Consider the following 26,177-nt stretch of genomic DNA (forward strand, 5'->3'; position numbering starts at 1 on the left):
GTAAAGCTGATTTCATTTATTACTTTTATGCCTATTAAAGTATTTTATTAGAAAATAAAATTAAAAAAAATTAATGAATTTTGTTTTCACGTTTTTGAAATTTACCTTTTTTTCTATCAAAAGTTCACGACTTAATGATACATTTTATTTTATATTTTATTCCAACGACAAAAAAAAAAACAATGTATAAAAATAAAACAATGTATGTACTTAGGATAGGATTCTAATTAATTTTCAAGTTCGGTATGACTACATTCTTGCAGTTAGGTTACTGTCATCCATCAGTTTCATACTGCGCCTTCACATTTCCAAATGTCCTTTTTTGATAAGTACAAAACCTACAAATGTTTACTTAAAACTTTGTGATAGCACAGTTATGTATATCCCAAAAAAAAACGGTTGTATTAAGCATAACCTGGGGTTCATCTGCAACTCAATAAACCAAAATTGATTGTTTACATAAAACCTTATTTGTTTGTAAAAAATAACAACGTCTATATTTTTCATTGCAGCAACAGATTAAAAGGTATTCTACCTCTATCTTTCTCTTTGAAGTGCCTTTGGTTTTTATCTTATACAGAAAAAAAAAATCAAAACATTTCAACCAGATAAACAAGTGCAATTAAGACGGTTAATCGAAATCTTTATGACTTACTGCTCTTATGCATTTCTTAATGAAAGTAAAACTCATCCAACAAAATACAAAACAAAAACGAAATGCATATTTGTATACTTTAATACATTTATTGCACATAATATAATTTTTGATCTAGCGCAGTTTAAACATGATTATATTCAAAGCATAATAACGGCATGTTTATATTTATAAACTATTTGATTTGGCTTAATAGCATAACAACAAATAAAAAATCTAATTTAATAAAACAAAACAAAAAAATAAAGAAGTAAAAAATACAAATTTCTTAGGAAGAAATAGACAAAGTAAAGCATTAAAATGCACATATTTGTTGGTTATCTTAACTGGTCATTGATCGTAGGTTTTAGTGTAATATTGTTAGTATGCACTTTGTTCTTTGGTTCGTCGCTATTACAGATGAATTTTTAAAAATCTTACTTCGATGCTACACCACTTGCTTGACCCTGATTGGGGCACAACATAAGATTAATGTTTTTGCGAGTGAGTAATCTTCGAAGAGCTTGAAGTGTCTTCATGCATATGACAACGCAACAGCCATTTGCGACTCCTTCGGCTGGAGATTTGCAAGTGCATGATGAATTCTTCGTAACTTCTGTCACTTTTGGAGTGGTAGTTTCTTTCGGAGCTTTTTTGGAGCAACAACCTGAAGATGGTTTCACAGTTGGAGGTGCCATCGGAACACAGTTTGAAGCACCTCCGCATTGCTTCGGTGGAGATGCTGGTTTTGTAGAACAGCAACCACCTCCAACTGTTTCGATCGGTGCTGGTTTTGTAGAGCAGCAACCACCTCCAACTGTTTCAATCGGTGCTGGGTTTGTAGAGCAGCAACCACCTCCTCCGGTTCCCATTGAAGCGAGGTTTTGAATCAACAAAGCCACATCTTCAATATTTTGATTAACTTGGGATTTCTTATCCCCACAACATCCACCAGTTGCAGCCGGTGGTGGCTCATTGAACTCGGGTTTTTTCTCACCACAACACCCTTTGGTTTGAGGTGGTTCGGGTTTTTTGGTTTGACAGCAATTTGAAGTTAGTTTAGAAGTTGTATCTGCCTGAGCTTTGTCAGAACATTTTGTAGACTTCTTACGATGGCATGCCTTCTCATTAGAACATCCACCCTGGCACCCTAGAGTTTGATCGCATTTGCAATTGGTACAACTGCAAATTCCAGCATCGGCTGTTATTTGTTTCAAAGTTGTTGGCTTTTCAGGAGCATTCTGCTCTTCTTCGGCTGGGAATTCCTTCTGGTTACCTTCGATAGCCATCAAAATGTCATTCAGCAATGATTCAGTTTCGAGATCTGGCTGTGGATATGATGATTCAGATGGTACAGTTTCGTTTAAGAGTGACTCAAGATTGTCCGTTGAATTTGCATATCCGTTTGCTTCAGCCGTTGGAACAGCAACAGAATTTGTATTATGATTGGAATGATCAAACTGAACAAAGTAAGAGTCAATGTCCATATTAGTTGATTGATTATTTTGGTTGTTGTTGTTATTAATGGTACCATAATCTGCTGGAGGAGCATCCATATATGTAACCTCGACAGCTTGTGGCTGCATGTTGTTCATTTCAAAACCACTAATTGCATTTGCTTCGTCCATTTTAATATCTTCCATTGAATTCGTAGATGTTTGATATGGCAATTGTGATTCCATACGCATAATATCTAGTTTCTCTGGAGGAAGAACTGTTGTAGGAGCTATGTTCGAATTTGATATTGGTAGATCAACAAAACTAGGTAGTGCTGTTGGAAGTGCAACACAAGCTGGAGTAACTCTGGCCATTGGAACTATTGGTTTTGAAGCAAGTACGCCTGTATCAAACCATGGCATTGGAATTTCTTCTTCAGATGCATAAGCCAATTGAATAGCTTGTGAAGTTTTTTTAGGAGCATAGAGTGTTTCATCCATTGGTTGGGATTTATTTTCTCCCTCTTCAGTTGATTGTGGCTGTTGGAAAACAATCGATTCAGTTTTAATTTGAGTTGCAAATCCTTCCTTTGACTCATTTGTAAGACTATCATCGATAAAGCCACTACTCTCGTTCTCACTTTGTGAGCACGAGTGTGTAAGGCTATTTGGACTATTGCAACGCTTTGACTTGCGTTTGCGCATCTTTCGTGGTTCTGTTTGTCTTTGGTGCGTTTTTTTATGTGACTTTAGGCTATGTGAAGTGCTGAAGGATTTTTGGCAACTGTTTTCCTGACAAGGATATGGTCTTTCTCCGGTGTGTGTACGAATGTGAGTTTTCAAATGATGCGAAGCTGTGAACGCCTTTCCACAGGTGTCTTCAGGACAACGATATGGACGCTCTTGAGTATGTGTGCGCATATGCTTCTTAAGGTCGCTCAAAGTTGTGAAACACTTTTGACATTGCTCACAGTTAAATGTTTTTCCATTGTGAAGACGCAAGTGAGCATGTAATCTGAAATTCAAATAATAAATGATTCAGTGGTACGAATAAGTTAAAAGAATATTTACCTGTATCTTGTATTGAATGCTTTGTCACATCCTACAACTTCACATTCATATGGCTTTATCTTGGTATGAACACGGATATGAATCTTCAGACTATATGACGTCAAAAAAGCTTTTCCACATCCTTCTTCGTTGCATTTAAAGCGATAGTCTCCTAAATGACGATTGTCAAAAGAAACAAGAAATACAAATATGAAAACTCTAGAAACATGATTAAATTTTTTTTCTAACAAACCTCGATGAGTCTTAAGATGTGTTCGCAAATTTCCAATTGTGCTATAGCTCCTTGTACAATTTTCATAATTGCATCTATAACGACCTAGAAGCTCTGATGGTTCACTATTACTCTACAAAATGATAATATTTTTGTTAGTGCTTCTATATTTATTAGTTCTATATTAATTCGTTCTTTAATTAACAAAATAAACTAATTTTACTTGTTGAATAAAACAAAATATTTTGTATAATGTTAAATCAAATGATAATTCTAATTTGAACAAGAAAACAAACCATGCAAGGGCAAACATATTTCATGCCAATTAATTGAATTTAATATATTTGAAGGTTCAAGTTTATTCAGTGCAAAGAATTCAAGGAGATATTTTTAAAAAGTACAAAAGTGTTGGGGATGTGAATTTTAATGAATAAATCTTTCATTTGTGAAACTTTACTTTTCACAAGTTCAATTAACATTTAGGATTTCTATTTCAAGATGATAAATTTTGATCACTTGAAAATTTTCAGTTCAATAGGAAGCCACTGTAAATTTTAGGCTTGAACAAACTTAAGCCATGATAGTAAAAAATCGTTAGAAAATCTTTGATACGATCATGTTAATGTATGCTACTTCAAAGTTCAAAGTAGAAGGAAATGTTCCCATGTTGAGATATATGAAGATATGTTTACTTCAACTTAATATTCCTCGAAAAGAGATATCGAAAAGATTTAACTCATTTTAAAAGATGAAATTTGGGTCTTTTAGAAACTGTCACAAATTTAGTTAAAATAAATTACCACGCGGAAAAATATAAACTTAAAAACTGTAAAAAAAAAACGGTATTTTTGATTTTCTAACGGGAATACCTCAAAAACGTGATTTGATAGAATTTTGCTGACGAATTCGAGCTCAGCACACGAAAAACTTTTAGAAAAGTTCAATTCAATTACTGTAAAAAAAACCTTGTCCACCAATATAATCGAAGAGGCCAGAAAAATCGAACGATCTAAGAATTAAATATCAGAAGATATTGATATTAATTTTATTGAAACGTCATTAAAAAGTCATGTGTCTTATAGATATAAAGCCATTATTAAAGTTTTTACCGTTATTATTAACAGAGCTATTAGAGTTGAGCGAGGGTACATTAAAGTATAAGCCTTTTTTTAACTGATAAAAACAGAAAAGTGAATAGCTATATAACGGATCTTTAAAAAAAGCATTTATTTTGCTATTGAGAGTTCAAGAAACATTTCTGAATCGAAAAATCTGAAGTGAAATAAACTTTGAGTTGTGCCCTCTTACCTCTGTAAAAACTCAACGTACATATGTCAATGTCTCTGTAACACGTAGAAATTCTTACAACTGATTTCCTCAAATGGTTGGTGAATAAGGGTATGTTATTATTCTCCTCCGTTTCCGTACCCTTTTTTCTGTTTACAAGGTGAACCTATTTTATTGACCGGCAGTGTATATCGAAAGTAAAAATGACAAATATTCATTATCTCCCTTTTCAATGTGTCAAAAACATCTCAAATTTTGCGGTTTTGCAACATTAAAATGATAAAACTTAATTATGATTCAGGAATAATATACTATAAAAGGTAGTAACTAATATTGACAAATTATATATGTACATGTCTTCGATTTTACTCAATCGCTGTTATCTTGTATTTTAAAATAGATTTGAAACAAAATCTAGGGTTCGCAGTTGTTGGATTTTTAAATTTAAATATTTGGGACAAGCTATAATAACTTGCAAGGAAATAAGTTAGTGGAAAATATTTCAAATCAACTTGTAAGATACTCGTATGAACAGTTTCTCGGCGTGAGTTTAACGCTTTAGACATGTTTGTAATTAATTTAAAAGATAAAAACCTGAAACAGTTAAGTTTAAAATTTCTAACAAGGAGAATTTCTTGATTTAAAAACAAAAAAAAAAAAAAACAATTTTGGGTTGACCGAAGTTTGGGGAACAACTAATGTAGAAACGTTAATGAAACGGTTTGACTCAATTTAAATTTTCTTACGAATATTCGAAAATTCTATTAGTTCAATCTATAAAAGCGATCTAAATAATTTCCAATAATTTTAAAAATATATAAAAGCAATTATTTATTAAACTTTATTATTACTATTTATTATATAAATATTTACAAAGATAAAAAAAAAATAAAAAAAAAGTAAACCAAAAAAATATTATTGAAAAAGTTGGTAAATATATACATTTTAATTCGAATTAAGTAGTAACTACAATTTCTTCTTCTACCCAAAAAAATTCAGGATCGTTTAGTAGATTTTAGTTGAATTATATATTTTTAATACAAAAAATGCACACAACACCATCTAGTTAGAGAGAGAGAGAGAGAGTAAGAGAGATAGACAGAGATATAATAGAGAAATTCTTTCTCTGTTCTTGTACCTCGATTGTAAGAGTTGCATGAGTTGGTGGTTCCGCATTAAACTTGTGAAGTGCACCAGGGTGTATGCATAGTGAAATTTCATCAGGCTGAACATCAAGTTCGATGCAACTAAATAAATCATTTGAAGATTTTTTTTTTTAATAATAAATCACTCATAAATAAAAAAAATAAATAAAATTAAGTAAAAAAAAACATAGTTACAGATGAATTAAAACAATTAAACAATAGTTTAGTAGCTTGCCTTTAGTTTAAAAGGATTTCGATGTAGGTAGTACCTCATTAAAGCAAAACGATTAAGTTTAACAAACCGCATCAAATTCAAACAAACATGTTGTATGTATTTTTTTTTTTAATTTGGCAACACACCCATTTTGTTTTAGCAAAAATTAATTAAAATCATTTAAGGGAGAATTAGCTATAAAAACAAAAATACAAAAAAAATTGGTAATAGTGTTAAAAATAGGATGCATGTTTTTTTTTTTCATTTCTATTCTAATTTGCTTAAAATAGAAAATATCAATCGTGATGATAGTATTTTCTTTTTTGCTTGCCACACAAAATGCCTCTCAAGCAATAAAACAAATTATAATAATAATAAAAATATCTTTTTTTTGATCAATTGGACAAAAAAAATGATCATCTACCCTTAGCGCTCTAGTCTACTACAGCAAAAACTAAAAACTTGCTTCTCTCGTGAGCGAGTGTGAAATTCAAAAAAGTTTACAAAAATCAAAAAAGAAACAGAAAAATTGAAATAAAAATGCTCTTCTTCGTTAGTGGCAAGCAGAAAGAACGACATGCTGCGTGGGCGAGGCTTGCGGGCTGCGATTCCCACCTGACGGATACATATTAAACATGGCAAGCTTCTTCATCATCAAGATTATTATTAGGTGTATAATAATTTTTAAGGACAAAAAAGCGACACAATCTCTTTCGAATCATCATCATCATCTCATCATCCACTCACTACAAAGACTCTTTTAATTATAGAATCTTCTTGTTGATTGTTATTTTAGTATACGATCAGCTGAAGGAGGCGGGGGAACTTGCGCAAGCAATATGCAACAAAAAAACACACAACTCTAGGAACACGGAGTAGGTGCGAACTGCACACAGATTGTATGTGTGTAGTGTATACCTGTAATCCTCCCAAGCATCCATTCTCTGGCCACTATTGCCACTATTAAAGTGTGCTGGGGGGTCAGTCGACTGTGGGTCACTGGCGGAATCGAGGGGAGACACAACTGTCACAATCCCAGGTATTATTTGGCCACTACCGTTTGTATTGGTAGTTGTGAGCAGCGGTGCTGCAATAGGAGGTTGAACTTGTACCAGCTGGTGATCTTGGAATTCGTATTCGAAATTTAGGCATATGCCACTATCGGTGTTAGTCATGTATGACGACGACGATAAGGGAGACGATTCTACAAATTGATAGAGGGGCTCCGTGGTATTACTATGATAGGTGTCGTCTGTTGAAGAACCTAAATCATCTAAGCTTAAAATATGTGGCACCTGTGACAGTTGATGATGGTGATCATGGTCGAGATCTAGATCGGCAACATCAAGTACCAAAAGGCCGTTGTTGTCGTCATTGCTGCTGATCTGGAAACTCTCGAATGCTGAGTCACTTGAGTGGACATCACTGCTCGTGTTGCTGCTACTGATCAGATCGGAATTTTCCAAGTTTTCTATATTTTCTAAAGTTGCTTGATCGTTGTCATTTGCTAGAAATGACGATAGTGAATAAGTGTCAGAGGGGGTAAAAGTGGAGGAGGCAGCGACAGTCGATATCGGGCCGTCCTCAGTTTTAATTCTTTCCACGAGATATGAGCACGAAGTGAGCAAAGGAATTGATTCCATTATTAAATCACACTTTTCCATTTTTATTACTTCCGACATTTTGTTGTGAAGATCAAGCCAGATTGATATAAGTTTAAGGAATTTTTTTTATAAATTATTCACACTATCGCAATATAGTTTTTTATTATTTTTTTTTTTTTTGTGGTCTGAAAAAAAAACTACGATTGTGGAAAATGACAAATAAAAATCGATCAAGCACTGTGATCGTTTCAACTCGATGTGTATGGATGTTGATGGAATATTTTTTTTCCCGATTTAAGAGAGAACAGTCATATATACTCCCACACAGTGTTCTCTTAAATGTAATGATTCATTGATTGTGAATTGAATTGAATTAATTTTATATGCGAAGTACTCATTCACAATAGTTATGCCAAACAAACAAATCAAAGAAATTAGAAGAAATTAATCTAGATTTTTTCTTGAAATGAGATTTTTGAGAGACTTGAAAAATTTTATCACTCAGAGATCTCTTTTTTTTTGGGTCGAGTATTAAAATCCACTCAACGCTCACACTGGGTAACACAATTTAAAAAACTTTTAATGAGAGATTATGCAGGTGTATGGGAGCAGAAAAACAACAGTGTTAAATTTCTTAAAACCTTACTTTGAGCTTGTACTTTGCTTCCTCTGTCTAGTTTAGTTTAGTTTTAATGACTTTTTTATTAAAAGTAAAAATAATACAATATTTTACAATATTTTATAATATTTTTTTTCCATAGTCTTTAGGTCTACTAGATTGATTGTGTTACATAATAAAAAAAAAAATAAGATTAATTACAATGTGTTACATAATAAAAAAATAAGATTATTTACAAAAGCAAAAAGTTTAATTTAACTATTTATTATTCCCTGTTTATAATTATTGATTTTTGTTTTTTTTTTCACAATTCCTTCACTTACGCCAATCTGCTGAAAAAACAATTAAAAGTTCGAAGTTTTAATAAAACTTATGTCGTTTTCCTTCACTCCAATAGGAGTACCTTTTTAGTACTTATTTTTGAGCTTTTGAAGGCCACAAAAGTGTAAAGAAAATTACTCCGGAGTAATTTTAGTAGTACGGAGTACCTACTCCGGATTTACTCCACATTTTTAGTCCAGATTTACACCGATTCGCACACACACTTATGTATGAATTTGAAGCTTGGCATGTTAAAATTTGGTTTGAAAAATGCGAAAAGTGTTTCTTTCAAATTCTTTTGTCAAGCCTGGTACGCTGCTCGCGCTAAATTTTAGCTGAGATAAAATTCCCATACAAGTTATCGATAATTTGTATGGGATCCATTTTATCTCGGCTAAAATTTTCGATAATTTGTATGGGAGCTAAAATTTAGCGCGAGCAGCGTACCAGGCTTTACTAACAAAAGCAATTACTATGAATATATTTTCTATTATATTATATTCCACCAGATTTATTTCTTCCATTATTTTTGTTAATTCTTCACTTTTTAACAATTTTTCCAAAATTATTACCTAAACGATTTCATAATAAAATCTTTCGCATTAAATTGAATTCTATTGTATGTTGTAAAACGGGATACAGGTCATTAAACAATTTTATTTCTGTCAAACGTTTCGTTGAGGCATGCACTCATCGAAAAACTTAAAGAAACTAGAGCCCTCTATAAAGGCTTCACGGAACTAACAGCACAAGCACTCCATATATTAGGTGTGTTTTTTATTACCACCGGTCTTAACTGGACAAAAAAAACGCATCGGGGCTTAACCTGAAATCTTGGCAGCACTGTATATTGAATGTTCCGAAAACAGCAGACACAACAAAAATTTAGAGTTGTCATATTTTTCGCTTTCGTCATTTTCTTGTATTTTTCATATATATGTTTTACAAAGAGATACAAAAATGTATGCTAGCAAAACTATTTTAATACATTTTGTCCTTCCAAACGTAAGTTTTTACGTTTTTAAACAAATTCTAAACAATTTATGAAAAAATTAGTTTGGTAGCACAGATTTAAAACTCTTCAAAAAGTTAAGCCCAGAGAAATCTCCGGGCTAAACAACTAAGCCCAAGGGGCTAAGGTGTTGTTGTATTTAACATGTAAATTGCTTAGTCCAGACTGCGTTTTTTTTGTCTAGTTAAGACCGGTTGTAATAAAAAACACACCTATTATATCCTCTAAGATGGTCACAGACCTCACATGATGACGATGACGTCACAGTAGAACTGTCAAAAACCTAATAAGCATACCTTGTGATTTCTGTTTACAAATGGGTAAGTGACATTTTCGTCAAAAAGAAAATTTTAACTCCGATACAAACCCCAGAAAAGAGATATAACTTCAAAAACCTCGATTTTTATACAATTCAAGAATTTTTCTGTTGCAATTGGTAGGTACCTAATGTTCATTAATTAAATCTTGACACTTTCATACAAGTACCCGTACCGCTACCGCATGTACCCTTTGGTGTGGCCAAGCCTTTAGTGTTGCATAACTTGTTCCAAACTTTACAGTTTATCGTAGTTTTATTTGTTTCTAGCAAAGGCAAAACCAGCACAGAAACGTCAAAAAAGAGTCTCAGAATTTTGGCCCACGACACTCCGGTCGGATAATTTTTTGTTTTATCTTCTTTCTCTTTTGCACTCATTAGTTTTGAAAAGAGGCGCGCCTCTTGAGGCTTCATGTAATAGCTGAATATGTGTGCAACAATCCTTTTTAATAGATCTCGACTCAGTGGGATTTCATAAAACGAAACTGGCAAAAATTCATCGCGAAACCAGGCACAGCCTCTGCTCTATGAAATTCTCTATGGGCCTGGCTACACAGTGTTGTGCCCAATCACGTTCCGATTCACATTTTCTACGAACAAACGTTAAAAAGAGGAAAATCCTCACCCCTCCTGCCTACAACCTGACTGGTTAGGCGATTGAAAAATCACCGTGTAGCCCGGCACTATTGTAAATAGATAAATTTATAATCTTGTGTCTATTGTGAAGTGAACTCGATTTTTTTTTTGACATTTCATACGAGAGAGTGCAATTTTGCAAACGAAAACCCACCCAAATAAAAAAAAAAGAAAAACATAAGACGTTGGAAACACGTCACACAAAAATATTAAAATAAAAAAACTGGAAACTTTAATTACAGTCCCAATAAACTATATAAATATTAATCACGAATTGTGTTTTGTCGAAATAATAAAAGAAACACAAAACTAAAATGGAAGCACTTTATCATCAAACAAATAGAGTTCTTCAAGAAATTGAAAAAAGTTTCCAAACCTTAGCTAGCGCTCCACCAAATGATTTTTCAACAATTGAAAATGACATTCATATGAAAATAACAACAGTTAATTCGTAAGAAAGAATCTATAATATATTTTTATTATATTACTTAAAAAAATGAATAAATTATGATTCAGAAATTGTGATCGATTGGATGTGTTGCTATACAAAGTTCCCGTCACTCAAAGACCAAGTGCGAAAATGCGAATAGATCAATTGAAATATGATATACGACATTTACAGGTTAGATGATAAACTAAACAAATACATAATAATCATTAATCTTGAACTTACTCCCAATTGCCAATTTAGAATGCCCTAGAAGTCTACAGACAAAAGAAACAACGTCGCCAAGTCGAAATCGACGAAAGAGAACAACTCTTAAACCACAGATTCACCTCGAATCAGGAAACATGTCTCGACATTGATTTTGCCTTGCAACACAATTCCTCACTAAATAACGCCCACACTGGTGTGGACGAAATGATTTCCACCGGAAACAACATTCTGGGAAGTCTTATAAATCAGCGCGAAACTCTAAAAGGAGCCCACCGGCGTATCCTGGCTATTGGCAGTACCCTTGGACTATCGAATCATACAATGAAATTAATTGAAAGGCGATTTGTCGAAGACAAATACATCATGATTGGCGGCATGATAACAACTTTGCTTGTAATCATGTTTATAATTTATTATTTTGTTTTCTGAAAATGTTTTTCTATATTTTAATGAAAGACGCTAGAGTCGAGAAATGTGGCTTATTCCAACAGTAATATAATTATGTATTATTTTTCCATAAAAATTGGATTCTTTTTTGTTGTTTTGTAAGATTTTAGCGATGTCTTGCTTTTTTGATGATTCTGGCAACTTTTGAAACGGAATTAGAATTGCTAGAGTTGAGTTTGTGTTTGGCGCTCCCACTTGGTGTGGCTGGGTCCTTGTTGTTTCCGTCTCTGTTTGGTGTAGTTCCACCTCCTTCAGCTGTTAAAAAGAACATAAATGTTAATCAGATTGTTGACTTTAGGGTAATTCCCAGAGATCAGAAATAAATCTCAACCTTTTGAAAGGTTCTTTAATAACTATTACTTGTTGCCATTTTCAATAAAGGTCATAAAATACCCTTTATTTAAAAAAAAAAAAAATTTCGGTAAAGGTCTGGGGGAAACCTTTTTTGTATTTTTTTTTTATGTTTCGGTCAACCAGTGAGATTTATCGCTGAGAGAAAAAAAAATCTCATCTGCAAAAGTATCAGATGATACATTTGCAGATGTCGTCCCAGCGACTCCAATCACAATGGAAAAGACATTTTCGTCTTTACATTTTATTTTAAATGAAAAGAGATATAATCTTGGGTGTAAAGAACTTTGAGAGTCTTATTAGTTGAACTTAGTATATAAACTAAGAAAAAATATCCTTTTCATATTTATTTTTGCAAAATAAAGACATTTTTGACTCATTCGACGTTTTCCTTTGAAATAACCATTTTTGATTTATTTTCAGCGGAAACGATTAAAGGTTGACCTTTTCCATTTATTTTTTTTTGTAAAAATCTCAACCATTGAGGATATTTAAAAAAAATAAATCTCAACCGATAACCTTTATTTTTGATTTTTTTTAAATAAATGTCAAACCCTAACCGAAACTTTTTAAAGTAATGCGGTAACTCTCAGAGAAACCGATTGAACATAAAGGTTGACTGTTATTTTGTTCTCTGCTAATTCCATGGAAGGGTTTTGCCAGATTTTTGTATGTTTTCGTTGACTATTCAGTTAAGTATTTTAATAAATTTAAACTTAATATAATAACTTGTTTCATTGTTCATAGTATAAAAAGTATTCCAACTATTGCGCTTGAAATAAAATGTAATGGGTGTTACGTTAGAGTGTCACACCTTTTACATCTTATTTGGAGATAATTTCAGAGAGCACATTAATTGGAAAAGTTTTAATATGAAAAATAATGAAACAAATTAATATACTAAAAGTTAATGTAATAAAATACTTAATTAAGTGAATAGTTAAATAAATAAAATCGAAAAATATACAAAAATCTTCCTTTAGCCTTTAAGTAAAACTTACCATCGTTTTCATCTTTTCCTGCACTTTTTATAGACGTCGCTCCATCGTGAGCGGTGGTGGTGTTGTGATTGTTTATCTGATTGTCGCTTGAATCCTCATTTGTGACTGATTCTGATTCGCTTTGCCGTTGTTCCGCTAAAAGGATATTCTTTAAACAAAGTGTTTCAATGATTTAAGTAAACTAAACTTACGACTACATATTGCCATTGAAGTGATGCTTGATTTCGAGAATAAACGTTCAGCTTCTTTGAACTTTCTATTGCGTTTGTCTGCTTTTGAATTGGTGGCTTTATTTGTTACCAAATAACGTTCCCATCCGCGAATAATGTTTCCATACAATTGAGTGTCTTCCAAGTATGAACCTTCAAATGCGTAAATTTGTCGTTCTAAACTTGCCAATTGTTCCTAACACATAATCGAAATATATTTATTAAAAAGGTATAATAAAGAATGATTAAAAACAAATTTACTGAAGTTTCAGCTTTCTTTTTAATTAAATCAGCCAATTCGGCTCGCGTGTCGAGATTTGATGATTTAGCTGTCATGTTAGCTTTTGACGATTTGCGCTGCTTTGTAGCACTAACATCAGCACTATTGTTTTTTGTTGTTGGTGAACTCATTTAAATGGATTTTTTTTTAGAAATTGATAAAATATTGTTTAATTAATGTTTTTTTCTTTTTTTGGAAATTCTTTTGTGCTCTCTGTTTGTTATTTGGCATAAACAATTCTTTTCTAATAACTCAAACTCAGCGAAAAGATGTCAATGTGACATTTTGTGATTGATGTGTGTTGTGTTGAAAAAGTAATGCCAAGTTTACGGAAAATATAAAAATGTTTTAAAATTAAATAGTATAATACTACTTTTTTTTAATTTTTTATAATTTAAAAAAGAAAACAGCGTAGTACGACACTGTTCAAATATAAAAACACATGAAGAGTGAGCGCGTAAACAAAATAAAAAGCCATTAATGTCACGTAAAAAAGTACTAAAAATGTTCTTAAAAAGAAACATAATTTTTCAGTTTATTCCGACATTTCAATTAAAGTTTATTTTTCATAAAATATTTGAATTTTTTTATGAAAGTTCTATTGCCTGCTTCTTGAACTTTTCAATAGGACTCACTGCTTAGAAATAATATGCGAAAACCCATTATGTTTGACATTTTTTGACACCATTTTAAAATCGTGATTCGTGATATCTCTAAACGATTGCTCGTAGAAAAAAAAGTGTTACAACTTTTTTTAGGGAATTACAAAATCTACAACCTACAAGTATTTTTTGATAGCTTCCCCCGTTTCAAAGTTAAAAAACCAACATTTTCGACATATAGCCTTGCTTTTTATGCACACATGGGATTTTTGGGGGCTTTTGACATTTTGCTTTAATCGATATTACAATGCTCTGTGCCTATTTTTAGCTCTATGCGACTTATTTCTGTTTTTGCACTTTTATGTCTTTTTTGTCATTGGCTCAAAAAGTGAAAAAGTACAAAAGTGAAAATTTTCAAACGCATTTTTGTATAGTTTTTCGGCCCTCAAAATTAAAACAAATGATGCAGAAAGCTTATTTTTTGGTCTAATAAACAATTTGTATACTCTTTTTCACAAAAAAATTGCGCTAGCCAGAAAAAAAATATTTTCACTTTTGTACTTTTTCAAAAAGTGGCGTATGTAGTTTAGCCTTAATTACCGGGAAAAACTCTTATTAAGGCTTGGCCACACCGGAGGGTATGCGGTAGAGGTACGGGTAGCGGTAACGATATTTGTATGAAAAAAATTCCACATCTGAACGTTGATATGTCAGTTTGGAATTTTTTTCATACAACTACCGTTACCTCTACCCGTACCGCTACCGCATACCCTCCGGTGTGGCCAAGCCTTTAAACTTGATAAAATAGTAAACGTTTTAAACGAACTGTCTAATCCATTCAAAATTTTGACACATTTACCACCTTAAACAGGTTTGTCCAGAGTTTACACCGTTTCATGACTACCCCATTTTTTCTTGTCTTTTTTTCAAAAAGTTTATATGGGTAGATAAATGTATTTTATAGGATATTATTACCTCATTTCCATTGTCAATTGGTATAGGAAATTATTTTATTTTGAAGTTCGAACTCACTTAATATATAAAGACAATATATTCCTAACAGCTAACGTAATTCTTAATTGCTTTAAAAACCGACGAAAAACGCACTTAAACCGAAAAACCACGCGCACCACTAATTTTTTAACAATAATTATTGACCATTTTTCGCGAAGAGACAGGAAAAAAATTTGTTATTTTTCAATTTATAATTTTTCCCATGACATTTTATAAATTTAAACAAAAACAAATTTCCTGTTTACTGCGATTAAAATATAAAAATCAAAGGCCGATTTGACATATTGGTGCCCATTTTTGACAAACAAATTTTGACAACGTTCGGAATATATTACCTTATTATGTGTACTTTGGTTCGAACTGACCTTTGCGAAATGCTCTCATTTGGGATGTAGTGAAAACAGGCAAACTCTGCTCTTTTATAAAAGCTGCGTTCCTTTGGAAATATTTATCTACTTTTTAGTACTTAAAGCTGCTTTGAACTACTTTTTCAGTATAGCAAAGTAGATCAAAGTAGTTTTAAGTACTATAAAGTCAGCTATTACATGAAGCCTCAAGAGTCTTGACTCTTTTTTCGAATTTTCTTTTGATAATCATTCTGTGAGGCGCGTACTACGATGCCTCTTGAGTCAAAGACTCAAATTTGACATTTCTCTTGATTTAAGTATTGCTGTTGTTGTATTCCACCAAGAAGCAAAAAGAAATGAAAGGGAATGTTGAAAAAAGAAAGAGTGGAAAAAGAAACGTCAAAAAAGAGTCTCAGAATTTTGGCCCACGACTCTCCGGTCGGATATTTTTTTGTTTTATCTTCTTTCTCTTTTGCACTCATTAGTTTTGAAAAGAGGCGCGCCTCTTGAGGCTTCATGTAATAGCTGACAAAGTAGATAAATATTTCCAAAGGAACGCAGCTAAAAAAAAAAATAAAAAAACAAACAAAATTACTTTTTCGCTCAAAAAAATTTGAAATTTGGCATAACTTTTAAGTACATCTGTGAAGTGTCAAATTATTTGTTTTGATTTTTTTTTTCATGAAAAACATTTTCCAATTTTGTTTTGTCCAAAAAACATGAACAATTCAAACAAAAATTATTTCGTTCCTAGAGTAAATCAGGTAATTACAAAAAAAAACTCCTTTAGTCCTTATCGGTGACCAAGTGTTTCTTGCTTTCTTTTCTAGCTAGATGCAATTTACTTGAACAAAGACATTACCCGGCAAATAAGAGAGAATCTTTTAGGCAATCTTCAAGCTATTTCGGTAAGTAATTTCATGTTGTTTAACACATATCTGCCAAATAACATTTACATTCTATTAGCCGATTCTATTTGCTAAAGTTCAACCAGAAGTTGACTTAATTGTTCAATCTGCAATATGGCTTGGATCAATTGGCAAACATTGTTCATCATTTGGACAACAATTACTTGTTCTTTCATACGAACGTGAAAGTTTAACTATGACGCGTCTGGGATTACACTTTGCATTGACTGTCTTACCAAAGTATGCTAAGAGTAACGCTGAATATAGACTTGCTACAAGAGATTGGGTTCGCAAAACAATCGAATGGGGCGAAAATATAGCTTTAGTGCTATCTGTGTTGAATTTCTTTCGGTTTCTGAAAACCGGCAGAAAACCATCACTAATTGACTATATGCTCGGTTTAGATTTTATTAGCCTTCGTGCAAATCAAAGGAGAGAAATAGGCTACAAGTATTTAACGCGTGAATTGATTTGGGGTGGATTTATGGTAAGGTCATCGTTATAGTTCGCTTTATCAATCAACTTGTTTATTTTTTAATTTTAAGGAACTTCTTGGACTTGTCTTGCCTATTATAAACTTTCATAAAATTCAAAGAATGCTTCGTAGAAGCTTTTTTGGATCTTCGATTTCTTCTGCAACAAAGGGCGGCGTACTCAAAGCTCCAAAATTAAATATAAATACAAACTGTGCCTACTGTGGTGATAGGCCAACATTACCACATCATATTGGATGCGGACACATCTATTGTTTCTATTGCATTCAAGCAAATACTCTGACTGATTCGAGATTTTGTTGTACCGTATGTGATAGAGAGTGCTCCGATGGTGTATTCCCAGTGAGCTACACTTCATAAACAAAAAACGATATAGGATTTGGTTAATATTGTTTTGATTTTGTTAATTTTAAGTATAAATTCGGTTGTGTACAAAAATTTAATTGTAAATAATTGGAATTTAAGAATTTTTATTTTATATTAAAATGGTATCATTGAATTTATATACATAATAACTCAATGAGCAATAATGGTATATCCAAGAATGTATCAGTTCAGCAGTTCTTTTCATATTCGGCCCTAGCGAGGTAATCCGTCGGAGCGGATATTGTCCGATTTCATCCGAATCGGACAGTTTTTATCTGTCGGAAACACACTTCGAAGCATATTTAGTAAGAAATCGGAGAATTTCCACTCCGACGGATTACCTCGCTAGGGCCGATTTACTTAAAAAATATAAAGACTCCAGACGGTTGATTAAAAAGCCGTCCAAAAATAAGGAAATTCGTAAGCTATTTTAGAGCCTGGCGTGACTGTGTTTCACTACAATTTACACAACGTATTTCAACCAAAATCTCTACTATCTATTAAATAAAAATGTGTTATTATGCTTATAAAAAGATAGCATTACTGAGGTATTGGTGCACAAAAAACAAACTGTTGATAATTTCTTCGGTGTAAAAAAAAAAGAAAAAAATATCATAACCACAAAAATGTTGACCATTATTTTTTTTTTCATAAAATAAAAATTACATGTTTTCTAATTTTTATATAAGGCTTCTTGTCCTTAGGGTTATCCCAAAACTCGGTTCTATCCATGGATTCCTATAGACCTTCTTGGAAGGCTGGATTTCAGGCACAATTATTACGTCCAAACAATGAATACAAAAGATTGAAAATATTTGAATCAACCAAACTTTGTCCTTTAGAGGAGTGTTTTATGTCAGCACATAAAAAAAAATCTCTTAAGGTCCCAAAAAATTCAAATAAACTAAGTTTTTGATCTTAGGGTAGATACCAGTAACATAGAATCAAGTTTGTTACTTCGAAAAACTGTACTAACTCGTCAGATTCATTGGATACCAAAGCCTTGGAAGTAGGTCTTATATGCTGATATCACTGTAACCAATGGAAACAAATGAAAAGCAAAACCCACCTTTAATGCAATTGCAAGTGAAAAGCAAACTGCAAAAGTCAACTGTTTGAAAAAGCAATAGGGGTGTTCACGATCCGGTTTCTACTACTACAACAGACAAATTTTGCACCATTGTATTCTTTTGTTGCAAAAGGGTTAGGGTATAGCAAAGTGTAAAAAAATGTAGTCTTTGTATTTGGTGTTTTTAGTGTAAGAAAATGTTACACTTGCACTTTTGCAACGATAAAAGACAAAAGTTGTTCCACAGCTAATAGACCGTTTTTGAAGTCAAGATTTAAGCTTTCTGAATTAATAACGTATTAATCTATCTTCAAAATTAAAGACTTTTCTAAATTAGCTTTTAAACGGTGACGATTTCAGGCCCAGAGGACACATACATACGTTGTTTTTGACGTAGGCATTTATTCTTATTACTCACAGTAAAATTGAATCTACACACAATTTGCGGTGACGCTACCGCATCGTATGTCGTTTTTTGCTGAATCAAATGGCTGCGTAAAAAAAAAATATATGCACGTCAAAAAACGTTGAAGAGCGTTTTTGTATGAAAAAAAAAAACCAACAACACGCCTACACATTCCTTCGCGTTCATTCTGTTCTCACTTTAAAGCACTCCATCCAAATAAATATATATTCAAAATCTGATATCTAGGTGGCAAAAGTGTAGCAAAAGAGAAAACCTCCATCCACAAAATGTCAAACAGATTTTAAAGCGCGGGATTTTTACTTCGTCTCAAATAAATTTTTATTAAAATCACTATAAATAAGAATAATAAACAATTTAACTAAAAAAGTGTTTCATTTGAAAGCATTTAATTTAAGGTAATCAATTTATACTTTCCTATATTCATTCTTTAAACAACTACTTGCTTTGCATTGCAACAACAAAAAAAAATGTTCTCATTCCAACTAGAAATTAAGTATTTTACATCCCTTTTGTTATTATTTTTATATTGCTAACAAATTATTTATATTTCAAATGAATTATACTATTTAATTTATTGCTAATAAACCAATTAAAAACAAATAAAAATAAATAAAAAAAAAACAAAAAAAACTTTTGTTTGTGTGGATCACATCTGTGCAGTGTGTGTGGATTACATCTGTGCAGTGGAATCTGCACTCCGTCACCTGGGCTGTCATTTCGCTCTCAAATATTTCGTTTGTACAGAGAAGACAAAGAAAAAAGAAAAACAAGACAAAAAAAGTGCAAATAATTAATATTATTTTTTTTTAGTAAACTTTGAATAGTTTCGCTCGATACAAAAAAAAAACACCCAAAAAAATCTATTTACACAATTCTATTAAATCAACCAATTCAATCAAAAAAGCAAAGTGCTATTTGCATTTTTTAACTAAGAACAAATAAATTCCCATCCCAAGTTTCATAAGCGCTCTCCAACAAAAATTAAAAGAAAAAAAAAAAACCTCCAAACGAATTTGCGTCGCAGAGATATTTTGTTTTGGTTGTGGATTTGCAGTGGTTGTTTTTAAACAAAGAAATTTTCTTTGCATTTTTTTACTCATTTTATTATTACTCAGAGTTTGAGGCTACTCGCTGGGTAAGTCGTCTTCTTTCTTCTTCGTCGTTTGTCATCATCCTCATTCCGTCCGTCTGTCTCGTTGTCCATTATATCCTCCATTATCATCATCTTTTTCCTTTTTTTTCTCCTTGGTAATAATCTTGAAATATATTACAAACAAATTTCAGATAACCCACAACTTGATACTTTACCTTGATAATTAAATACTCTCGGCTGAGAAAATGCTCGACTTGGAAGTTGTTCCCGAAAAGTCACTTGGCTGTGATAGCTGGGAATTTGTCCTGGGCATGCATTTCTCTCAAGCCATTGCCATAATCCAATCCCAAGTGGGGATCATCAAAGGCGTCCAAGTCCTTTATTCGGACACAAATCCATTGGGCGTGGATATCATAATAAATCTCCCGCAAGACGGTATTCGATTGATCTTTGATCCTGTGGTGCAACGGCTCAAGACAATCGAAGTATTCAGCATGAAATTGGTCAAACTAAAGTATGGTGGGGTGTTCTTTAACAGCCCCGAAGTACTGCCCTCAATCGAACAGATCGAGCATTCCTTTGGAGCCACACACCCAGGCGTTTATGATGCAGCCAAGCAGTTATTTGCCCTGCATTTCAGAGGCTTGAGTTTCTACTTTCCTGTGGATAGTAAACTTCAGGCTGGCCATGCTCACGGGATGGGTTCGTTAGTGTTCTTGAATGGTGCTTCGCCTGTGGTCTCAAAGATGTCCCTGTACTCGGGCAGTAATGTGGCTGAGAACAGACCTCCGCCTCTTCCACTGTCTTGTTACAATCGACAGTTACACCTTGAATCGGCTTCTGTGTTGCGCAATCCTCTGGGAATGACTCGTGGCCTCAAGTTGAAACTTTTCACTGAAGGCTCAGGTCGGGCTTTGGAACCTCGCAGACAGTGCTTCACAAAGGAAATTATATTTGGCGATAGTTGTCAGGATGTGGCCATGAATCTGGGCGCTCCCAATCGAATTTTCTTCAAAAGCGAGGATAAAATGAAAATCCACTCGTCGAATGTAAATCGCCAGGCACAGAGCAAACGAAGTGACATATTCTTCAACTATTTCACACTCGGCATTGATATACTCTTCGATGCACGCACTCAAACCTGCAAGAAGTTCATCCTGCACACAAATTATCCAGGCCATTTTAACTTCAACATGTACCATCGCTGTGAATTCCAGTTCCAACTGAAGCCAGACAAAGTCCTCGATGGGGACAAACAAATGTCGTCACAATCAGTTCCCATTACGGCATATTCGAAATGGGACGATATCAGTTCATCGCTGGTTCCATCGGAACGGCCAGTTGTTTTGCATCGTGCCAGCTCCACCAATACCGCCAATCCATTTGGGTCGACCTTCTGCTATGGCTATCAGGATATCATATTTGAGGTGATGCCCAATAAACATATTGCCTCGGTGACGTTGTATAATACGTCGCCGTCTAAGCAAAAGGAATACCTCTGGCAGAATAATAAGATGCAGGATATTCGCCTTACAGTAGCGTGAAATTTCTAAAAAAAAAAATGTAAACAAGAGCAGCAGAGAGAACAAACAAAAGAAAAGAAATTGGAACGTGACTCAGTAAAAAAAAAAAAAAATGGCCAAATATAGGCGAAACTAACTCTTATATAAAATACATTATATATATATATTGTTTCTACACACACACACACACATAACATATGATCTATATTTTTTAAACAATTTCCTATATTTAAGTCCTTAAACAAAAAAAAAAAAAGATAAAAAAAAATTAAAACAAAACAAAAAAAAAAAAAAATTAAAATTAACTGTGTTTTTGTATTTTTATTTCTCTGATTTTATGTGAAGAAGTTGTGTATTAAGTAGTGTTATGTTAGCTGTTCATATACAATAGAAAGTAAATTAATAAAGTAAACTTCTGTACATAAAACATTTTTGTGAAGCCAGTAGTTGTTTTTTTTATTTTCATTTTTCCTTCTCAATTTTTTGTTCGACTTGTTACTTTGAATATTATTGGTTTTTTTGTTTAGAGAAATTAAAACAGCTCTAAAATTATGAAAGAAACTATGGAGAATGGTGATGCTAAAGTTTTGCCCAAGTATGATCCCAACAGTTTGCAGGATATGCTTCCTGTTTATTATAAACGTTTGTTTCCACATAAACCATTTTATCGATGGCTATCATATGGATTGTGTATGTACATATATTTGATAATTTATTTATTTTGTTTTGTTTAGTTTTTTTTTTATTTAAAAAAATTTTATTTCCAGCTGAACCAGGGATATTTTCAAATCGAGAAATTTCTTTTACACTAGCAGATGATATTTATATACGTTACCTTTGCTATGACACTGAATCTCAAATGGAAAAGGATATTTGTTCGAGAAATCCGGTGAAAATTGATATTGGACCTGTGATGCAGAATAAGTAAGTTTCTTTTTTATAAATTTAAAATTGTTTTATTTCGAGCAAAGTGCTTTTTTTCGATAAAATAGTAAATAGAGTTTTTAAAAATAATAAATAACAGAAGTATCATTGGTGATTACGGAACCATCCTAAAGGATGAACATGAAAACTGTATTCAAATTCATTAAAAGAGTACTTCTTTGATACTTCTTAATTTGACTACATTTTCACTCTTTTTAAACAAAAAAACTGACCGTAAGCTTAGAGTTGACTGTAATTGCTTAGCTAAATACTTTCAAAAACTGTTTAACATTTTAAAACACATTTGAAAGCCTTAAATGAAAAATTTCCATTTTGGAAGTTACCATGCTTAAAACACAAACACTTAAAGCAACATTTTAAAATACGATAAAAATGTACAAAAGGCAGGGAAATTTATCCATTCTGGCACTTATATTCACCAACGGGCCCTTTTCATTCCAGAATAATGCGCTCCAGACCAACAAATCGCATCCTCTTTCTTTCATTATTTTGAGAGTATATATTGGGTTGTACGCTTAACACTTCAGACGAGTCTATACAACTCACCATCATTAAGTCTCCTTTTTATAAGACTGCTTAATACGTTCACACCGAATCCTTCATTTAGTTCAGTCATAATCGTGCGATATGACTTGCAAAACCGACATTTGAATGTATCCACTCGTATGGAACTCTTATGAGCAATTTATTTTCAAAGTGTTAATTTCTTTTTGCTCTTACTAAATAAATAGCGTTATAACACACAATTCAGTGCTTTGGCTATTTGAGAAGGATTTTTCCATGACTGAATATTGAAAATAATTCTCCTTTTTTTCATAAAAACATATGCAAGTGCAAATAACTAATCAATATAACGGTAAAACTTTGTTGTTCCTTTTTCGTTATTAGGGATGAAAAAGCGATAAAGGAGCAAAATTTCTGAAAGCTTTTTTATTGGGGACCTTCTCCCAAACACATTTCCCCGGTAGTTTTCATTCAGAATACAGAGTTTCTTTTTCAAAATACTTATCGGTTCATATCAGCTTCCATTTTTGACTAAAATTAATTTCTCTACTAGTTTTTAGTGTAATCTAAGATAAAGTTAACCTTTAAGTCAATTTTAAGTGCCGTGATAATGAACATTATCAATTTTATAACTTTCACTTCACATTATTAATTTTAGACCATCAGTTCTGCGTATGTCCTCCAAGGCCATGATCCCCGTCCAACGTGAATTAGTCTTTGATATTGATATGACTGACTACGATGATGTGAGAACATGTTGTGAAGGTGCTGCCGTATGCACAAAATGCTGGAAATTCATGACTGTTGCTTGTAAAATCTTGGATTTGGCACTTAGAGAAGATTTTGGCTTCGAACACATTTTATGGGTATTCTCTGGTCGTCGTGGTATACATTGTTGGGTGTGTGATCCTATAGCTCGTCGGTTGGACTCCAAAGGGCGTTCAGCAGTTGCCGAATATTTGCAAGTAGTCAGTCATGCAGTTAGTGGGGATAACAATAGTAGCGTTCGAGCGATAATTGGCGAGCGAATGCATCATAGTATTAAACGGGCCTTAAAAATAATCGAACCAATGTTTGAAGAAATTGTTCTTGAAGATCAAAATCTCTTTGGAACGGCCAAAGGAGTTGGAAAACTTTTACAAATGATTCCTGATGAAAATGCTCGCAAAGATGTCGAGGCGCATTTGAAAAAGCACGAAGGTGCCAACTCCAAGACTATTTGGACAACTTTTACTCGATTTGCAAACTCGATGCGTAGTCAAGCCGCATCAACTATTTGGACAAGAAAAATGAGAAATATTGTCGAAGAAATTCAATTAGCTGTGGTATATCCACGTTTGGATATAAATGTCACAAAGGGATTCAACCATTTGCTTAAAGCTCCATTTTGTATACATCCGAGCACGGGAAAACTGTGTGTTCCTTTCAATGCGAATCTGGCTTCAAAGTTTGATCCGACAAATGTGCCAACCATAGTGTCTCTGATGGAGGAAATCAATGTTTTCGATGAGAAGAGTAAAGATGAAGATGCTCCAAAAGATAAGAGTCGCATTAAAGACTTTAAGAAAACTGGAATGTTTAAACCTGTGGTAGTTTTTGAAGAATTTCTGCGAAAGCTTGAAAAGAGCTACACGTCCAAAGCAATCGAAGTGAGCGATACAACTTTGGAGTTTTAAACTTGATTATTATTAAAATTAAATTTTGTTATTTTATACGTAAAATTTGTTTTTTTTTTTTTTTTGTTTTAATTTTGAAAATGTCTCTAACAAAAGAATTGGATTCAATTGACTTGGAATTTCAGTATTATTGGTAAAGTTTCTAGTTTTAGGATTCAATGAATTTTATATAAACTTCGTTTGCAGTTCTTTATTTGAAGAATTATTTTGTTTGCTCCCAAATCGATGTCAGCAATATTTGGCTACGAGATGGAATCGTAAATTGACCGAACCCATTTACAATGCGGGAGGTCTGCGGGAAAAGAGAAATAAATATTTGCTAATGTTGACTCTTTGTTTAAATTTGGGCGTTCTCAAATATCCATTTGATAAACTTCCTCCCAGTGGAATTCTCCCAGATATCTCTTCCATTCGGAATCCGAACAAATCGAGTCTAGTTGGGAAATCCACATGTCCTACTGAAAGCCAACAGAAAACATGTGATTTCCATGAAAATGAATGTCCAATTGATGAGGACAACATTTCAAAGGTATTTGTATTGTAGTTTATTATGTAACAGAACAGTCTTAACTATTTACTAAATTTAGATTTTGGATAACCAGTTTGAATTTTTAATTCGTTTAGCTGATCAAAATGTTGAAAAATTGTCAGATATTTCAGATCGTCGTAGAGGACGTCAATGGATCAAGTTTCTTTCATCAATTGACACGCCATGTTTTCATATGAAAGGAGTTCGTAATGACTATGCTATGCTGTTGGCTGGTTATGTTTTAAATGATGAACTTCCTGGACCTTTCTTACAATCACCAATTGAAAAACTTATTCCTCTGGATGAATTGGTGAAAATTATTGATATGAAAAATCACATGGTTATAGATCCTTCGCATCCGAAAGCGATGAGATTTTTAAAAGATGTACCACATCCTAAGGAAGGGGCATTTGCTTTTTTAGCAGTGACTGGTAATATTTGTGGGGATTCTTAGAAAAGAGGGCAATAAATTCGCTTTTTTTACAAGTTAATAAGTAAGTAATTTTTATTAATTCATGTGAATTTCCATTTACAACAAAAGATCAATTATTTTTGATCCGATGTCAAAAAATACTGGGAAATACAGGTATCTGTTTTATTTGTCAGAAGATCATTGCTCCAACATCAAATTTTAAAGGTCTCGATTTTTTTTTGGAGATTTACAACGTATTTGCACACGCACTTTCACACACACTGCTGTATTTTCCATTTACGTGAACATTTTGTTTTTGTAAATTCTTGTACAAATATCTTGGCAAGATCCATTTGCCATAAAAAAATCATTGGATCTGCAACAAAAATCTTTCATTCAAATGAAAATCGACATTAGCAGCAGCATTAATTTTGAAAATAAAAATAATAAAAAAACAAACAAATTCAATAAAATACACCAGAAAATAAGTTTAAAAGCAAAAACAAAACATATTTAACTTCGTTCAAGATTTCTTTAACGAAATTTTGTATGGAAAATTTCGTTTCGCTTCAGCTGCATACTAGGCTTTAAGCTCAAAAAACTTTACTAATTGAATTACTTTAACTAGTCTAAAAAAAAAATACACAAAAACTACTTTTCTTCATCATCATAAATTTTGAGCATTCTTCCATCTTTGAATGGCAATTTTGAAGATAGCTGCATCCCCGTTCATGTTGCAGTTTCTGAAAAGCCACATTTCCATCAGCAGCTGGTGCAGATATTTCTACAAATTATAAAACTACCATTTATTCAGCC

The 26,177-nt window shown here is 32.8% G+C and overlaps 7 protein-coding genes across 9 annotated transcripts; 5 read left to right on the forward strand and 2 right to left on the reverse strand.

Annotated features, from left to right (window-relative positions):
• Window positions 1-798: 798 nt before the first annotated feature.
• LOC129908937 (uncharacterized) lies at window positions 799-7,844 on the reverse strand. Of its 3 annotated transcripts, none has more exons than XM_055985783.1 (5): window positions 7,294-7,449; window positions 5,778-5,886; window positions 3,374-3,485; window positions 3,142-3,292; window positions 799-3,085 (listed from the first exon to the last, which is right to left on the reverse strand). In XM_055985783.1, exons 1-5 carry the CDS (start codon window positions 7,317-7,319, stop codon window positions 1,072-1,074), a joined length of 2,412 nt encoding a protein of 803 aa, XP_055841758.1. In that variant the 5' UTR covers window positions 7,320-7,449; the 3' UTR covers window positions 799-1,071. The 3 variants fall into 3 exon arrangements, with proteins under 3 accessions (XP_055841758.1, XP_055841757.1, XP_055841756.1); XM_055985782.1 differs by lacking the exon at window positions 7,294-7,449 and adding an exon at window positions 6,917-7,287; XM_055985781.1 differs by lacking the exon at window positions 5,778-5,886 and having other exon boundaries at window positions 7,294-7,844.
• A 2,806-nt stretch (window positions 7,845-10,650) lies between these two features.
• On the forward strand, window positions 10,651-11,687 carry LOC129908939 (probable Golgi SNAP receptor complex member 2). Its single transcript, XM_055985785.1, has 3 exons — window positions 10,651-10,957; window positions 11,023-11,128; window positions 11,198-11,687. The coding sequence occupies exons 1-3, from the start codon at window positions 10,821-10,823 to the stop codon at window positions 11,591-11,593; spliced, it is 639 nt and encodes a 212-aa protein (XP_055841760.1). The 5' UTR covers window positions 10,651-10,820; the 3' UTR covers window positions 11,594-11,687.
• LOC129908938 (chromatin modification-related protein MEAF6) lies at window positions 11,630-13,704 on the reverse strand. The gene is made up of 4 exons (XM_055985784.1): window positions 13,434-13,704; window positions 13,155-13,368; window positions 12,964-13,098; window positions 11,630-11,866 (listed from the first exon to the last, which is right to left on the reverse strand). The coding sequence occupies exons 1-4, from the start codon at window positions 13,581-13,583 to the stop codon at window positions 11,718-11,720; spliced, it is 648 nt and encodes a 215-aa protein (XP_055841759.1). The 5' UTR covers window positions 13,584-13,704; the 3' UTR covers window positions 11,630-11,717.
• A 2,345-nt stretch (window positions 13,705-16,049) lies between these two features.
• On the forward strand, window positions 16,050-17,315 carry LOC129908940 (peroxisome biogenesis factor 2). Its single transcript, XM_055985786.1, has 4 exons — window positions 16,050-16,179; window positions 16,246-16,323; window positions 16,382-16,810; window positions 16,869-17,315. Exons 1-4 carry the CDS (start codon window positions 16,135-16,137, stop codon window positions 17,175-17,177), a joined length of 861 nt encoding a protein of 286 aa, XP_055841761.1. The 5' UTR covers window positions 16,050-16,134; the 3' UTR covers window positions 17,178-17,315.
• Window positions 17,316-18,927: 1,612 nt separating this feature from the next.
• On the forward strand, window positions 18,928-24,465 carry LOC129908942 (DNA primase small subunit). Its single transcript, XM_055985788.1, has 4 exons — window positions 18,928-19,074; window positions 21,823-21,985; window positions 22,063-22,219; window positions 23,403-24,465. The coding sequence occupies exons 2-4, from the start codon at window positions 21,847-21,849 to the stop codon at window positions 24,418-24,420; spliced, it is 1,314 nt and encodes a 437-aa protein (XP_055841763.1). The 5' UTR covers window positions 18,928-19,074; window positions 21,823-21,846; the 3' UTR covers window positions 24,421-24,465.
• On the forward strand, window positions 19,392-21,728 carry LOC129908943 (PHAF1 protein CG7083). Its single transcript, XM_055985789.1, has 2 exons — window positions 19,392-19,814; window positions 19,964-21,728. Exon 2 carries the CDS (start codon window positions 20,018-20,020, stop codon window positions 21,314-21,316), a length of 1,299 nt encoding a protein of 432 aa, XP_055841764.1. The 5' UTR covers window positions 19,392-19,814; window positions 19,964-20,017; the 3' UTR covers window positions 21,317-21,728.
• LOC129908944 (uncharacterized) lies at window positions 24,429-25,443 on the forward strand. The gene is made up of 3 exons (XM_055985790.1): window positions 24,429-24,553; window positions 24,607-24,949; window positions 25,008-25,443. The coding sequence occupies exons 1-3, from the start codon at window positions 24,501-24,503 to the stop codon at window positions 25,401-25,403; spliced, it is 792 nt and encodes a 263-aa protein (XP_055841765.1). The 5' UTR covers window positions 24,429-24,500; the 3' UTR covers window positions 25,404-25,443.
• The last annotated feature ends 734 nt before the right edge of the window (window positions 25,444-26,177 follow it).

Source organism: Episyrphus balteatus, chromosome 2 (assembly GCF_945859705.1).
Source record: "Episyrphus balteatus chromosome 2, idEpiBalt1.1, whole genome shotgun sequence".
Taxonomy (NCBI): Eukaryota; Metazoa; Arthropoda; class Insecta; order Diptera; family Syrphidae; genus Episyrphus; species Episyrphus balteatus.

Coding starts and splice junctions, on each gene's coding strand:
- LOC129908939 (XM_055985785.1), top strand. CDS start 10,821: ATGGAAGCACTTTATCATCAAACAAATAGAGTTCTTCAAGAAATTGAA. Junction 10,958..11,022: donor AAAATAACAACAGTTAATTC/GTAAGAAAGAAT, acceptor ATTATGATTCAG/AAATTGTGATCGATTGGATG. Junction 11,129..11,197: donor ATGATATACGACATTTACAG/GTTAGATGATAA, acceptor TTGCCAATTTAG/AATGCCCTAGAAGTCTACAG.
- LOC129908943 (XM_055985789.1), top strand. CDS start 20,018: ATGCTCGACTTGGAAGTTGTTCCCGAAAAGTCACTTGGCTGTGATAGC.
- LOC129908940 (XM_055985786.1), top strand. CDS start 16,135: ATGAACAATTCAAACAAAAATTATTTCGTTCCTAGAGTAAATCAG. Junction 16,180..16,245: donor TCGTTCCTAGAGTAAATCAG/GTAATTACAAAA, acceptor TTTCTTTTCTAG/CTAGATGCAATTTACTTGAA. Junction 16,811..16,868: donor TGATTTGGGGTGGATTTATG/GTAAGGTCATCG, acceptor TTTAATTTTAAG/GAACTTCTTGGACTTGTCTT.
- LOC129908937 (XM_055985781.1), bottom strand. CDS start 7,680: ATGTCGGAAGTAATAAAAATGGAAAAGTGTGATTTAATAATGGAATCA. Junction 3,293..3,373: donor ACATCTTAAGACTCATCGAG/GTTTGTTAGAAA, acceptor ATCGTCATTTAG/GAGACTATCGCTTTAAATGC. Junction 3,086..3,141: donor GCATTCAATACAAGATACAG/GTAAATATTCTT, acceptor TTTGAATTTCAG/ATTACATGCTCACTTGCGTC.
- LOC129908938 (XM_055985784.1), bottom strand. CDS start 13,583: ATGAGTTCACCAACAACAAAAAACAATAGTGCTGATGTTAGTGCTACA. Junction 13,369..13,433: donor AAAAGAAAGCTGAAACTTCA/GTAAATTTGTTT, acceptor ATTATGTGTTAG/GAACAATTGGCAAGTTTAGA. Junction 13,099..13,154: donor TTCAATGGCAATATGTAGTC/GTAAGTTTAGTT, acceptor ATATCCTTTTAG/CGGAACAACGGCAAAGCGAA.
- LOC129908942 (XM_055985788.1), top strand. CDS start 21,847: ATGAAAGAAACTATGGAGAATGGTGATGCTAAAGTTTTGCCCAAGTAT. Junction 21,986..22,062: donor ATGGCTATCATATGGATTGT/GTATGTACATAT, acceptor TTTTATTTCCAG/CTGAACCAGGGATATTTTCA. Junction 22,220..23,402: donor GGACCTGTGATGCAGAATAA/GTAAGTTTCTTT, acceptor TATTAATTTTAG/ACCATCAGTTCTGCGTATGT.
- LOC129908944 (XM_055985790.1), top strand. CDS start 24,501: ATGTCTCTAACAAAAGAATTGGATTCAATTGACTTGGAATTTCAGTAT. Junction 24,554..24,606: donor TTGGAATTTCAGTATTATTG/GTAAAGTTTCTA, acceptor CTTCGTTTGCAG/TTCTTTATTTGAAGAATTAT. Junction 24,950..25,007: donor ATGAGGACAACATTTCAAAG/GTATTTGTATTG, acceptor TACTAAATTTAG/ATTTTGGATAACCAGTTTGA.